General features: G+C 35.7%; 1 protein-coding gene across 8 annotated transcripts in view; it reads left to right on the top strand.

Moving 5' to 3' along the window:
- DMXL1 (Dmx like 1) overlaps nucleotides 1–14572 on the top strand; it is a 91685-nt gene that overhangs the window by 11702 nt on the left and 65411 nt on the right. For all 8 annotated transcript variants that reach the window (XM_076362569.1, XM_076362568.1, XM_076362567.1 and 5 more), the window contains exons 3-7: nucleotides 5248–5325; nucleotides 7183–7261; nucleotides 7871–8003; nucleotides 10344–10410; nucleotides 13350–13525. In XM_076362569.1, the coding sequence (XP_076218684.1) occupies nucleotides 5248–5325; nucleotides 7183–7261; nucleotides 7871–8003; nucleotides 10344–10410; nucleotides 13350–13525 (533 nt within the window). The remainder of the gene's footprint in view (nucleotides 1–5247; nucleotides 5326–7182; nucleotides 7262–7870; nucleotides 8004–10343; nucleotides 10411–13349; nucleotides 13526–14572) is intronic.

The raw sequence follows: 14572 nt of genomic DNA, 5'->3' as shown, positions 1-14572 counted from the left end.
TTAACAGATGGTAAAATACACATGCAGATCACATATCACAGTTAATCTTACAAAATTTTTGTGCAAATTTGCAAGGTCATCTTGACTGCATGATAGTAGTTCTGTATGCATTTAAATGAAAAACTGTCCTTGAATTTTAAATTAATGCATATGAATATATCAAACGATCAAGCTTGCTAAGTTTTAGAATTTTTTCGTTTCTTAAGTAGACCTATGTGGTCGTTTTGATTCTGCAAGTTGGTATTGTTTGCTGTTAGCAATTAGACTAGATGTATTTGCAGAGTGCTGAAATACTAAGCAGTGAATGGCTAGGAATCTACTTATTGACCGGACTGATCAATACATTTCCAGTTCACTGTTGCAAGGATGGAATTTCTTCTTAGAGCTTCTTCATCAGTATTGACACACAGATTTCTCTTCAGTTTACCTCCAGATTATTCTTTGTTGTTTAAAATCTATAGGAAGAAGCAGAAAGCAAACAATGCAGCTTATTTAGGCTGCAATTTTGAACCTTTCTAGAAAGCACCCAGTTAAAATTTGTAGTTTACAAGTTATGTACCTGTCGTGGTTTAACCTCAGTCAGCAACTGAGCACCACACAGCTGCTTGCTCACTCCCCACCCACCTCCACCCACCTCCGCAGTGGGATGGGGGAGAGAATTGAAAGAATAAAAGTGAGAAAACTCGTGGGTTGAGATAAAAACAGTTTAATAATTGAAATAAAATACTACTACTAATAATAATAGTAATAATAAGAAGAATGTGCAAAGCAAGTGATGCACAGTGCAATTGCTCGCCCCCCGCCAACTGATGCCCAGCCAGTCCCCGAGCAGCAGCCCCCCCGGCCAGCTTTCCCCAGTTTATGTACTGAGCATGACGTCACATGGTATGGAATGTCCCTTTGGCCAGTTTGGGTCAGCTGTCCTGGCTGTGCCCCCTCCCCGCTTCTTGTGCACCCCCAGCCTTCTCAGTCGGTAGAGCATGGGAAGCTGGAAAGTCCTTGGCTAGTGTAAGCATTACCTAGCAACAACTAAAACATCGGTTTGTTATCAACATTATTGTAATGCTAAATCCAGAACACAGCACTGTACCAGCTACTAAGAAGGAAATGAACTCTATCCCAGCCAAAACCAGGATAGTACCTTTTTAATTTTTTACTTTACGGAGAACTGCTATCAAGCATTTTCTCCATAATAGCTGACCTTTACTGTCTTTGAAGGATCTCCGTCATTCATCCAAAGGGAGAATTGGTTTGTAAAAGAGTTACTTTCTAGTTATGAAAGTAATGAGTTGAAATTTTTCTCCATTCTTGCCCCCTAAATCTAATTCCAGTTTGTTGGAAAGCTGGTGCCTTGTGAAGCTACTCTAAAGCTGCAACAGCTTAGAACTTTGTGTATGACCCACCTCTCCCTTGTCTTTGAAGGGTAGGGGGAACATGGCACCATCTTTTCTCTTCCTAGTCTAGTTTTGGAGATAAACTTATTCTCTGTCTTCACGAATGAGATGAGGGGAAAAAAATGGATGAGAATTTTCAATCATCCCAAGAAAGCATGTATGTATACGTTTATATTTACATGTGTTTGTATGCGTATGTATACAAACTTTTTTAAAAAGTCTCCCATGGATTTGCAAGGACTAGTTTCACAAACAGGGCAATTTAATCTTAGGCCACTGAATCCAGTCTCTTGCTTCTGGTTGTAGGCAACTTGGTAATCAACAATTTATTTGTAAGTGGGTACAGTACTTGATCTTCTCCCACACAATGTAAGCTACAAGCCTCTTTCCATTTCCTCTAGTGAACATAAGAATTAAAGCCAAAACTTTTAATGAAAACCTGACAAAACTTTAATTGTTTTTGTGGTTTGGCTTGTACAAATACCTAACAGGGTACAAGAAGATGGTCCTAACTTCAATTAAACATTTCAAATAATCTGAAGTTGTTTGTGTCACGCCTAGTGACTGCAGTGTTACAATGTATATGAAGTGTTTTCTTTATGGAACAAACTATTTTACTGATGTCAAAGAAAAATGTAGGTACTGATTAAAAATTTCATTTAGTTTACGTGCTAATAGGTTGAAAATTGGTAAGTAAAACCAGTAAGTTTGTTAAATAAGACATTTTTAAATAAGACCTTTTTTTATAAGTAGAATTACTAATTATTTTGAGTATGATAGCTCAGTTTTGAATCCAGGGTTTATAATTTCATAAACTATACTAGGATGGGGTTTTTGTGTTTGTTTTTTAGTAGGCAGTCTGTGAGTTCTTTTCAAAGGAACTGTGATTGTTTTATTTTCTGCTGTTTGGTGGTGAGTGATAATGTAACTCAGTACGAGTTACGGAGCTTTTGATGAATGAGAAAAATGCTGAGGGCTTCTACGCAGTATGGAGGCCTGGTGGAGAAAAACATAAGTGTGTCAAGAAACTATTTGGTTTACACTAAAACTTTATAAAATGAGAACCTGATGCTGCCAGTTATATTCCTACTTTGGACAAAGTGGTGAGGGTGGACAAAGATTACCCCAAGGACTGATGCTTTATTCTTACATGGCGGTGCAAGAATTATAGTCATAGAATGGTTTGCGTTGGAAGGAACCTTTAAAGATGATCTAGCTCAACCTCCTGCCCTGTCATGGGCAGGGACATCTGTCACTAGGTCGTGTTGCTCAAAGCCATGTCCAACCTGACCTTGAATGTTTCCAGGGATGGGGCATCTACAACCTCTCTGGGCAACCTGTGCCAGTGTTTCACTACCCTCATTGTAAAAAATCTCTTCCTTATATCTAATCTAAATCTACCCTCTTTTAGTTTAAAACCATTACCCTTTGTCCTATCACTACAGGTCCTGGTAAAAAGTCTTTCTCCATCTTTCTTGTAAGTCCCCGTTAAGTATTGAAAGGCTGCAGTAAGGTCTCCCCAGAGCCTTCTCTTCTCCAGGCTGAACAACCCCAACTCTCTCGGCCTTTCTTCACAGGAGAGGTGTTCCATCCCTCTGACTGTTTTTGTGGCCCTCCTCTGGACCTGCTCGAACAGGTCCCTGTCTTTCTGGTGCTGGGGACACCAGAGCTGGATGTAACACTCTAGGTAGGGTCTCACTAGAGCAGGAGAATTGCCTCCCTCGCCCTGCTGGCCACCCTTCTTTTTATGCAGCCCGGGATGCGACTGGCTTTCTGGGCTGCAAGCGCACATTGGCAGCTCATGTTAAATTTTTTCATCCACCGGTACCCCCAAGTCCTTCTCCGCAGGGCTGCTCTCAATCCATTCATTCCCCTAGTCTATATTGTTACTGGGGATTGCCCAAGGTGCAGGACCTCGCACTTCACCTTGTTGAGGTTCGCCTTCGTGAGGTTTACATGGGCCCACTCCTCAAGCCTGTCGAGGTCCCTCTGCGTGGCATCTCTTCCTTCTAGCAAATCAGCTGAGTCACTCATCTCAGTGTCATCTGCAGACTTGCTGAGGGTGCACTCAGTACCACTGTCTATCATTAGGAATGACTGTAACCTCTCTCTTACAACTCAGTAAGGCTTCTCTGCCTTCTTATTTCTAATAACAGGACTTGGGACTACAATAGACATTTGGTTGATGTCTGGGTGGTTATTGTGGTAGTTTGGGAAATTAGTCAACACACGAATTTGCATTATTCTTTTTGGTGGCATGCCGCTCAGTGAGGACTAGTCTGAGTGGCTGTATCATTGTGGAAGCCTGTGGAAACTTTCAGGGGGTAGCAGTTGCTCTGGACACTGTTTAGCATTTTGGCATGCTAATATTACTTTGTCTTAAAAAACCACTAAACAATAAAAAATGGAAGAACTGTGCACACTTGGAAAAAAGGAAAAATCTAATCAATATGAGTTTATATAAACTTCTTGCTGTTGGGGTGTGGAATGGAATTACGAGAATAAAAGAGTAAGTGAGGTAGGTAGAGAATTAGAGAGGGCAAATATTAGCCTGAGATGTAAGGAAAAAGTTTCTTCAGGCATTTTGCAACTGTGACAAAATTATTCTTGGCATTTTTGGGTCAGGCTGATGTTTAAGTTGTTAGTGTGATAGAAATTTCTTTACCTATCTGTTCTTTTTAATGCAGAGGGTTTCTCTTGAAGCTACAGATCTATGAATTTTAGGATCTGTATGGATCTGTATGTTTGTACGTCTGTACAGTTGTACAGATCATGTACATCTGTAATTAACAGATATGTAAATAACATTAACAACTTAGGTATGACAGTTTAGTGCTTTTTTTTCTTGAAGCTGTTGTGGCTGATACTGAAATCAAAATGTAATTTATAAGGTGATTCTGACTTTCTTTAATGTTGTTAAAAGAAAACTGAATACTTTCTGAGCCAGAATTTCACAGAAATAGGAAATAGACTATTACAGCATATAAGAACTGTAGATGTGCTCCTTTTAATGTCAAGTATCACTTCAGAATATAGGATGTCCATTATGCATGACCTACGCAAACTCCTTCATTTTTGTAAATCTGTATTTCAGAGTAGTTTTGGGCAACATTGCCTTGTGATGGCTCTCTCAGGCTCTCTGCCTGAGGTCTTTAACGTACATTTGGTTTGTTTTGGCTCTTCTTAGCAAGTCTTTTAAGCTTGCTTTTATATAGATATCTTGAAATAAAATACTCTTACTTTTGTCTTAATGCAAGTTTGGGGTGGCTGATACCACTGATGGAATAAGACTTTGAAATACAAATTAAAGCTGACCATACTGCAACTTTTTTTGAAGTATTTTATGTTAGCATTTAGTAGTTCTTCTGTTTTGCAGTTCTCTGCATTGGGTGTTTAGCTTGCATAGCTTGAGTCTTCTGAATTAACTTTTTATAATGTAGCATGTTCTCATGCCAGGGAAGTCCACAAAAGTACCCTGAACCAATGTTGGTTCCATTTCTGAGAATGTGAACTTAGCAGACTCCTTTGAGTGTTTACCTAATTTAATGTGGAAAGAATATTGATAATAGATCTGGTTTAAAGAAAAAAATGCTCATGTCCACCTGTACTCTCAGTAGTTCGTCAGGGCTAATGTGTAAATAAAGAATTGTATTTTTATTATCGTCAACACTTGCTTCATGATTTTTACTAGATGTTGTTTTTCTGTTATTGAAAGGGAATATGGATGTGAGCTTCAGATTTATCTGCAAGGAGAGTTAAAAGTAGAATCAACAATTGGCATTTTATTCTTGTTTGTTCTATAGCTTGTTTGTTCTGTGTGTGATTATGTACGTATAAATATAAATTGCTTTAGATTGCAGCTTCTTATGGAAATGTGATTTGTATCTTTGAGCCAGTTAGCCTCTTGAAGCAGAACAGAAGTCATCATAATGTAAGTAATTCATCACTCCTTAATTCATTTACTCAGTTATAAAGCCTGACTCATTATTCTAATTTGCTTTAAAGTTGAAGATTTCTTTGATGTCTTCTTTTAATGCTAGAATAAAATTGAGAGATAAGATGGTCCTTGGGAAGTGAAAATGGTAGGAGGAGGGCAGAGACATGTTATTTGAAATAGTTTTAAAAGAAATAGGTTTTACTATAATGATTCATATAAAGTCTATGGCTTTTTTAGAATATCTGACTGAATGCTTATACTTCAGTGTTACAATGGTGAATAAGAACAATATTTATTCTCTTGATCGCATGGCTTAGTTTTGGTGACAGTGGTTTAGTGAATTAGCGGACTTCTTACATGGAGAGGATTACTCTTATCATTAGAAGCATTAGAGTCCAATTAAAGTCAGTTTGACAACATGAGGGCTTTGACAGCAATTGCTCAAGGAGCTTCAGTCTCCCTCTTCAGGGGTTTGGTCTCTCCATTTGTATTAATAAATTGTTTATACGGCTGTATAGTGGATTCCCTTCATTATACTAACCAGCTCAGTCATACGGTTCCTGGTGTACTTGTAAACCAGTGGTATTTTATATATTAATTAAATAGCTGGTGTCGAAAATATATATATATATAAAAAAATACTTTATACCACTGGAAAGCAGTGGAGTAAAATAACGGTAAAATGTGACTTCCTCTGCTCATATGAACTTTTTAGAAGTACTGCTCTCTTTTTTTGGTCATTGTAGCTGTTGAATCCATCCTGAATGTTTTTCTAGACCGATAAACACTATACTTACCTTGAAACTTCGAAGTTAGTGTAGTAAGTGTAAGCAATAGAGGAAGCACTCTCCACCCATGATTTGCTTTCAAATACTTATAATTGAAGACATATTCTGTTAATTCTATGCAATAATTGACAGCATATTTAGGTTGTAAGATTTTTCTCTGTCTTCCATTTACTAGAATGTTCAGGATCAAAAAAAACCAAAAAACAAACCCCAAAAAAACCCCCAAAAAACAGCTTCAGAAATACTTCATTTAGATCCTTATCTGCAGGTACTTCTTACTAAGTAAGAAGTTACTTAGTAAGTTACTAAGTAACAAGAAATTACTTGTTTTCTACCAAACTTCTGAAGATTTATTTGTTATATTTTAATTTTCACATGTATTCGTTTGATATTTTTGGAGTGGGGATGATTACTTTAAAAAATGTCTGTGAATTAAGAAAAAAATCTTTTGGCTCTTAATATTATTTCCAGTAATGATTTCAGTTTCTTTTATAATTCAAAGCATCAAAACTTTGCAACCTATTATGAAAACAGACCATATAAATATTTTGTGAATTTAATCCTCAGCTTGTTGCAGTGAATGAAGTAATGATGCAAAATCTGAAGATAATTAACTGTTCTGTTGTATATTAAAAAAAAAAAAGGGGGGAGGAGTATCATATGTTATCTTGACCTTATTGAAATCCTTTAATTCAACAATACTGCTGATATCAAACACCATGTGCATTTAGTGTATTTCATTTTGAAATATCTTTTGTTTTCCAAAAATAAAGTCAGACTTCCCTTTAAAAAAATCTCAGATTCTGATGATGATTTTATGTACTGAATTTTTTTCAAGCTATGTTTTTAAAATAAGTTAGAAACTTTTATTTGTACTGTCAGATTAATGGAAAGCTACTTTGTTTAAAAATCATAATGAATCCATTTTTATTAGATAAGCAATAATTATTTTTAAACACATCCCTCATAGAAGTTGGAGAGTGCAGTGAAGATGTACTATATTTATTATAAGAGGGGAAGGAAGAGTTTTAATGCTAACATTTGTGAATACTCAAAATTTCAGACGTTACATTATCAGTGGCAGAAGAATGCTCAAATATTACTGGAAGCCATAGCACATAATCTAACGTGGGATCCCACAGGTAAGAATAAAATGAAAGAAACACCTAACGATTTGATACCACAGCTAATTTTTTGTTTAAATTTCACCATTCTTTGAGGACAAGGAAAAGATTTTTGTTTTGTCCTAGCATGATAGAGAACACCAAAGTGGAGTGAAATCTACCTTTTGTCACTTGTCATAGGAGAGCCGAAATATTAGGCGCATCTGTATGGTCTTTCTTGATTATCCTAATCTCATCAGTATCTAATGTTTAAAAACATGGCTTAAAGGGTAAGTATTTGTTGTGAAAGAGGGGTGTCTACAGTAGCTCTATGTGTTTCTTTTAGAGAACAGCTACTTTGAAAATTGGATTAATTTTCACTATTTAAACTGTAGATACTCAAATCAAAATGTCTTATAATATGTGAGAGTATCTTCTTGCAAGATTGACCCAATCTGTATCCATGTAGGGGGACATGTAAAAGGCACGCTGCTATTATAGTAACTTTGCTATAGAAAAGGTGTTAAGACAGTATCTGGCATATTTTGTTCTGCAGTTTCAGCTTTGCAAAAGGGGTTTTTTTTCTCTTTATAGAAGTCTGTATTTTTACTTGTTTTGTAGTTATATTGTTATAAATATTTGCTTTAGGTACTCGCCTTTTGACTGGTTCCAGTTGTCTTCAGCTTTGGTCCAATGTTCTTTTGGAAAACCCTTCTGTCAGTGACAATACTGAAAGAACAGATGTTGGACTTGGAGAATGGAGGTGTATCTGGCAATGCAAGTAAGAAACTCGTTTAAAAACAAGCAATTCCTTTTTCCTTGCTGATTCATACCTTTCAGATTAAATACTTAGTGTAGTTTAGTAAAATCCTATTCTATACTGTTATTTGATAAATATGGTTGATACGTGATAAATTTGAATCATATTTCCCTTGAATATGTGACATTTCTTTCTTCCTGCAAGATCAGTTGTAATTGTTTTGGGGGTAGTTTATGTTCTTAGGCAGTTTTTCAATTATATTGAACACGAGTGAAATACTGAGGGAACACTGCTGTTGAGACTGGACCAGTAGACTTTGTTCCTTGTACAAGAAGTAAGGTGAAAGCTGCGTATTTGGAAATTAATTGTGCTTGCAGGACTGATTAAAATAAACTTCCTTCTATGTCCAATGTACTGCACCTTTCTTTCCTTCTCTCACATCTCCCCCCTTTCACACACCTTTTACTTTTTCTGTGTTTGTTCTGGATATTTGGGACAGTCATGCAAAGATGGATGCATTCTGTTTTACTGCATCTCTGAATGCTGCTCTTGTATTCATGTTGATTAATCATTTTAATCTTTGTTTCTGTGTATTGGTACATTCAGAAGAGTTTTAGTTTAGTAGTTCAGTTTGTAACACAATTTAAATCACGGTCCTTCCTGCCATAGAAAGACTTTTCTAATACATCAGGTGCACTGTTCACTTGGGACCAGTGTACCATATGGAAGTCCCTTAAAGAAGTCTCCTGAAGTGGCTGGCTGGAGACACCCACCTTAAATTATTCTTTATGAAGCACTTAGCATTAGTTGGGTAATTTCCTGGATGTACCTGAAAAAATCTTTTTTTTTAATTCTTTAGTTGTTCCTTTTTCTGTCTACTCTCTAACTTTTATCACGGAGATGTTTAAAATCCCAAGATCATCCAAATGACAACTGAAAAATTTTCCTTTGAATATGATGGACTTTCTAAATAGAAGTTGTTGAAGACTTAATTTACTGAGATGCCTTTGGACCCTCATCTCTCAGCCTAGTAAGAGGAGGAGTCAGCCTGTAGATAGAACGCCATGGGTATGGTTTTAGAATCTGGGGTTGTGGTAACAGTAGTCAAGATCATACCGATACTGCTTTTCCTCTGTCCCTTCAATAGTGTGTTTTGCATTTGTATCTTAAACCTTACAGAAGTCTTCATAGCTCTCCACTTGTTTCCCTCTTTTAAACTCTTTTGTGGAGGAGAGTGCGCTGAGTGTTGTGTGCTTTGAACTGGTAGGTCCTGGAAAGGGTCAACAGAACTTGCTTTGCAGTTCATCTTTTATGCCTGTATGTCTTCTGGCATTTGTACTTCAGTTAGATTTAGAATAGGTTTTTCTTAAGGAGGTGTTTGCAAGACAGTGATTTTGCAGTGCTACCCTTTGCCAGAATAATTTTTAGTGTCCGAAGGAGGCGTTCCCATATGTCTTCATATTGGCTCTACTAGGAGAATGTTGCTTAAACCTAGGTGGAAACTGACTTTCTTTTGATGCACAGCTTTTTTAATTGGCTTGCTCTTGTTACTGCACACAGTAAATGCATCATCCTTTTGTTGTCCTGATGGCTAACTTAATGCTTCTTGAAAGTTAGGCCTTACAACTTGTTATACGTCTGATAAATTCAAGATGAAAATGTACACTGTACTTGTTCTGCACAATTAAATTGTGTGTTCGTGTTGCCATTAATAAGCCTGTTACTTAGGCAATAGCTTAGTACTTCAAAACCTGTAAAAGAAGCTCATTTATTAGTATTTCCAATGAAAGTAAAACACAGCAAAAATGAACCACATACTTAGGTTTAGATTATTTTGGTGTGGCATCTTTTACCAATGTGACCATTAATATAAAAACTACTTTCAGATACTTCTTAACTACGGTATTCTTTTTACGACTTTTTGTTTTCTTGAGTTACAACTGTAGAAAGTATGAAAAATGGAGTTGTCTTTCAGAAAAGTTGGAAGATAGTATGGTACAGCAGAAGTCAATTTGGAAACCAAATGATTGTGAAGTGGAAGTAGAGTATATCTGCATAGAGTTTAATCTGTTAGCAGCTGTTTTTCTCATGATATTTTGGAATATTGGATATTGTAGCATCCTCAGCTACAACTTTTTGGTTTTCTATTTTTCCTGTGTGATCACAACCATGCATTGTACACAGGTTTACCTCCTAGTCCCGTCTGGACTTTGTTAAAGCTTAAATTGTTTCACACAATACAATGGACACTTGCATATAAGAATTACATAACTTTTATGAATTCAAGAGGAAAAAACTATTTAGAGTTCTGAAAAAGTTCTTAAAACTTATTTTCTGGTTTTAATTGTCTTTATTTCATAGAACTGCTTCTCAAGTTTGTTTAATGAAATTCTCACCAGACGGGGAGTTTTTTGCTACTGCTGGAAAGGTAAGCATTTTTTTCTCATTTGTTTTGTAGTAATTCAAATAAGTTATTAAAGCAAGCAAACAAACAAAACAAACCATACTTTTTTTTTAAAAAAAAGGCTTTTTAATGAAAAATTTTTTAAATCTTTTTTTGCATAGTATTTCCAGTAATCCCTCTCTGCATTTTTACATTTTTGTAAATAAGAATTTGGGAGAAAGGTAGTTTGGGGGGGAGAACCCAACAAATATTCACTGCTTACTCTTTTAAAATACTCATTTTTAATCAGTACCAAATAATAAGACATCAGAAAGAGAAGAGTTTCAGGGAATGGGGGAGATCTGTGGATGAGCTAACCGCTGAATATCCTTCTAGTAAGGAAATATATTCAGTATTTCACTATTATCGTGACACCATTAATCAAAAATAGCTCTTTAATATCTTTCTGTGTCAATGTGTTTGTATACCTAGAAGAGAATTCACATTCCCCTCCACAGGTATATTCACACATAATTGTCAGTGTTTGTGGCCAATCTTACAGATCAGTTCTGTGTGCTCAACATTGAGTGGTTTATCAGCAAAAGCAATAAAACCCTTTGGCAAAATAAGCCAAGAAGTTAAAGCAAAATGTCACTGTCATATCTTTTCACTTCCTGAAACACTAACTAATCTTTTATTTATACTACAAAACTTGCTGTTCAGGTTTTGTAAGAGAATAATATCCTAACAAGTCAAAGCAGAAAAAATCAAGATAAAGTAGAGGATCCAGTGAAAAAGTGTGACAAATCCATGCGAGAATTTATATTATTTGTTAAGGGATGTGAAATGAGTAATTGTTTTCTGCAAATACTACTGTTGCCTTTATTTGAGGGGAGAATGACATTGACATTGGTCAAAAAGTTCTGGTAAGAATGTCCAGATGCATCTTGTGAGAATTTATGGGATTATCAAAGTAGATAGTTAGGGGGAAAAATAAATGTTTTCAGATTACTGTTTTTTAAAAAGAAACAGAAAACTTAACAGTATAAGCAGTTTTAACACAGATTAACAGATGCAGGTGGGCATCAAGTTTGTGCTACCAACTAAAGAACCTAGCAGAGACTGCAGAATTATTAAAAAGGAAACAAAATACTGGTATGTAAGGTTAATTGGGACAATGCGATTGCTGGGATTAGTGAAAACCTGGTTTAAGTATCACAGAATCCAGAGCAGTATTAACCTGACAGAATGAGTTTCAGACTTAAGAATGAAAGAGAGTTGTGCAGTTTGGTCTAGTCTGTCTCGGAAGCATGAATGAAGAATTAGTATGTACACATAAAGATTGGTTAGAACAGAGTTTGATTTAGTAGTAGTATGTGGAATTTCGCTGTTGCTGTTTAGATCATAATGTTTCTTAGTACATGCTCGAAGCACAAAGATTCAAGGATGGTTCAGTCTGCAGATCTTGCTTTTAAAAGGTAGTTGTCATGCATATTTTCGTGATTCAGTTGTATGCATCAAGAACAGATGAGTAACACATATTTTGCTTAGTTGTAGGTGTTCGGTTTTTCCTCTAAAGCTTGCCATGTCAGATCGTTACGCTTGCTTAAAGAGTAACTTTTAAGGTATTTGCTATCTTTAAGGAAGAGACAAAGATGTAACAAATCTGTAAAATAATCTAGATTACTTTTTCTAGATAAACTATATACCAATTGACTAGTTTCCAACACATGAAGTGAAATACTAGACTTTCTTGATGAAAAACAATACTCCGTATAATAACAAAGCAACAAGTTCTCATGCTCCATTCCTGTTTTGCTTATCTGGGATGTCATATTGCTTGCCATATGTTCTGTGATGTCTTTAGCCATTTACTGGCTGAAAGGAGAGTTATTCCAGTTATAGTTAGGGTAACTATTACTTATAAAATTATTCGAGTACATGTTTTATAAAAAAAAAGTGTTTTGTAATTGTTGGCAATATATACTATATGTATTACTCTATATATTTTTTTCAATGCGTAGGAGTTAATATTTATTTTAAAAGTCAAGTTTTAATGGATTCTAATTTTATAGTATGTGATTGAATTGTGGAAAAATAAATTAATCTGCAAATAGCTTCTATAAGGGTAATATCCTTGCAGAGTTTTTGACTGGAATGTCTTATGGCCTGTTGGTGTTACCTTATATTTTAAACTCATGCAAAGCACAATTACTGAATAAGTAGGAAAAATTACTAAGTAGGAAAATTAATAATGATTTTTTTTTACCATAAATGACTAAGTTAATTACCTGCCTGCAGAATCTTTAAAATGCGTCTTTGTTTCTGTGTCTTCTTTCTTTGTTTAATCTTTTATGAGAGAAGATGCTGGTCAGCAAAACAACCTCCCCCCAATAGGGTCATGTTGAGCATACCCAGGTTAATAAAATATTTCAGTACCACTCATATTTAATGGTTAATCAACAGCTTGTGAATCTAGATCCAGATTAATTTATCTGGTCCTTAAAGGCATAAGGACACTAGGAACATGATTTTTTCAATTTATGTGTGTGTGTGTCTAAGAAAAGCAGGCTGAGCAGTACTGAGCTTGATTTTTGAGATGTCATCTTTGACCTTTGTTTGTATTCCTAGCATTTAAATTTGTGTGTGTAGGTTTTGGGGGTTTTCTGTCAAAGTACAATAAGTTATATTAACATTTGAATACCAGCTCAAGCCAGTACAGCTTGCATTTTTGTGGTTAAAAACTGGCAGCTAATCAGAAGGAGCAAAATTAAATCCAAGTTAGTAATGGCAAGAGAGATTAAAAGGAAGCTCTGCTACTATGTTTTCTTTATGATCAGGTTTTGAAGACCTGTTTACTGAACTGAATTTCTGCCATCAGAAAAGTATTTTACTTAAAAGAAAAATGAAAACCCAGGAGTACTTGAAGTGCATCGTATTCTTATGCAAGATAGTCTTACTTACTGTTTTTGTTCTTTCCCCAGGATGATTGTCTTGTGAAAGTATGGTACAATACAGACAGTTGGCGATCAGCCGTAGCACCACCTGGCGCAAGTCCAGAAAAACAAGCAAAAGAAGTTGATTTTTCATTTGTTTATTTGGCTCATCCTCGATCAGTAAACGCATTTTCATGGAGGAAGACCAGTAAATTCATGCCACGGTCAGTAGTTCTAATAACCTGAGGTTTCTGAAAACCAAAAAAACCCTATCTGTACAGTCTTCCCAGCTGTACAGTCAACAGTCACACAAGTTGTAGAGTTTACTTCAGTTAATAATTGAGTTTGCACACCTTGTATATTGTTTGTGTGTGTTTGTATAATTCCTTTGCACTGAAGTTCTTGAGAGGATAGTAAGCATCCTCTTACCTGGGAAGGAACTGGAAAGATAGAAAAGGAGTCCCACAGACTGGCTTAGAGATTGGACTAAATATAAAATCAGCTCTTGCAAAATTACCTCTCTTTGCATCTTTTTGATTGCACTGTCTTAAATGACCATTCATGCAGTTGATCCCAGCTTGCTCCTTTCTTTCTGTCCTGATGAAATCGGAGCAATTCAAAAGTCCTGTCACTTTGTCCTCTTTCTCAAACATTCAAATATTTCTGTCTTTTAGTTTATTTCTCTACCTAGTACAAAACTAGACCTCTGTCAGAAACAGTATCTGGAAATTGAATTAAAATTATCATTTGGAATTGGCATTTTGAGTTTGATTTTTTTTTTTGGTGTGTGTTCTGATGATTCTTAAATGACCTGTCCCTAGTTTTCACCAGTAACTGCAATCTCAAACTGAAGTAGCATTAGCAATTTTGTGCCCTGCAACCATTTTTTTCCCATATTATTCCAAATAGTAGCCATATGAATTCTGCATACATTTGTGTGTTTGAGCAAGTTTGTTGTCTTGTATACCAATCTTTAAGTAGAAGACTCTTCATAAAGCCATTACTGTAGTCCTTAAATCGGTTTTGAAAATCCACCTACTCCATGATGCCTAAGGGAGTTTGATGCTGCACAGTCCAGTCAGATGATCCATATAGTTTTTGAGTCTTAGCTAAAACTAAATTGTGAACTTACATGAACTGGAAACCTGATGATCTGCATAGTTTTTTTCAGTGCCTGGTTTAGGTTAATAGGATTTTTTTTGAATATGTACGTAACACAAATTGCATTTGGAAAAATAGTAATTCAGAAAAGTTTGTAGTTTTAAATTTGC

The sequence above is a fragment of the Aptenodytes patagonicus genome, chromosome Z (genome assembly GCF_965638725.1).
Source record: "Aptenodytes patagonicus chromosome Z, bAptPat1.pri.cur, whole genome shotgun sequence".
Taxonomy (NCBI): domain Eukaryota; kingdom Metazoa; phylum Chordata; class Aves; order Sphenisciformes; family Spheniscidae; genus Aptenodytes; species Aptenodytes patagonicus.
This window is presented reverse-complemented; position numbering and strand designations above follow the sequence as displayed.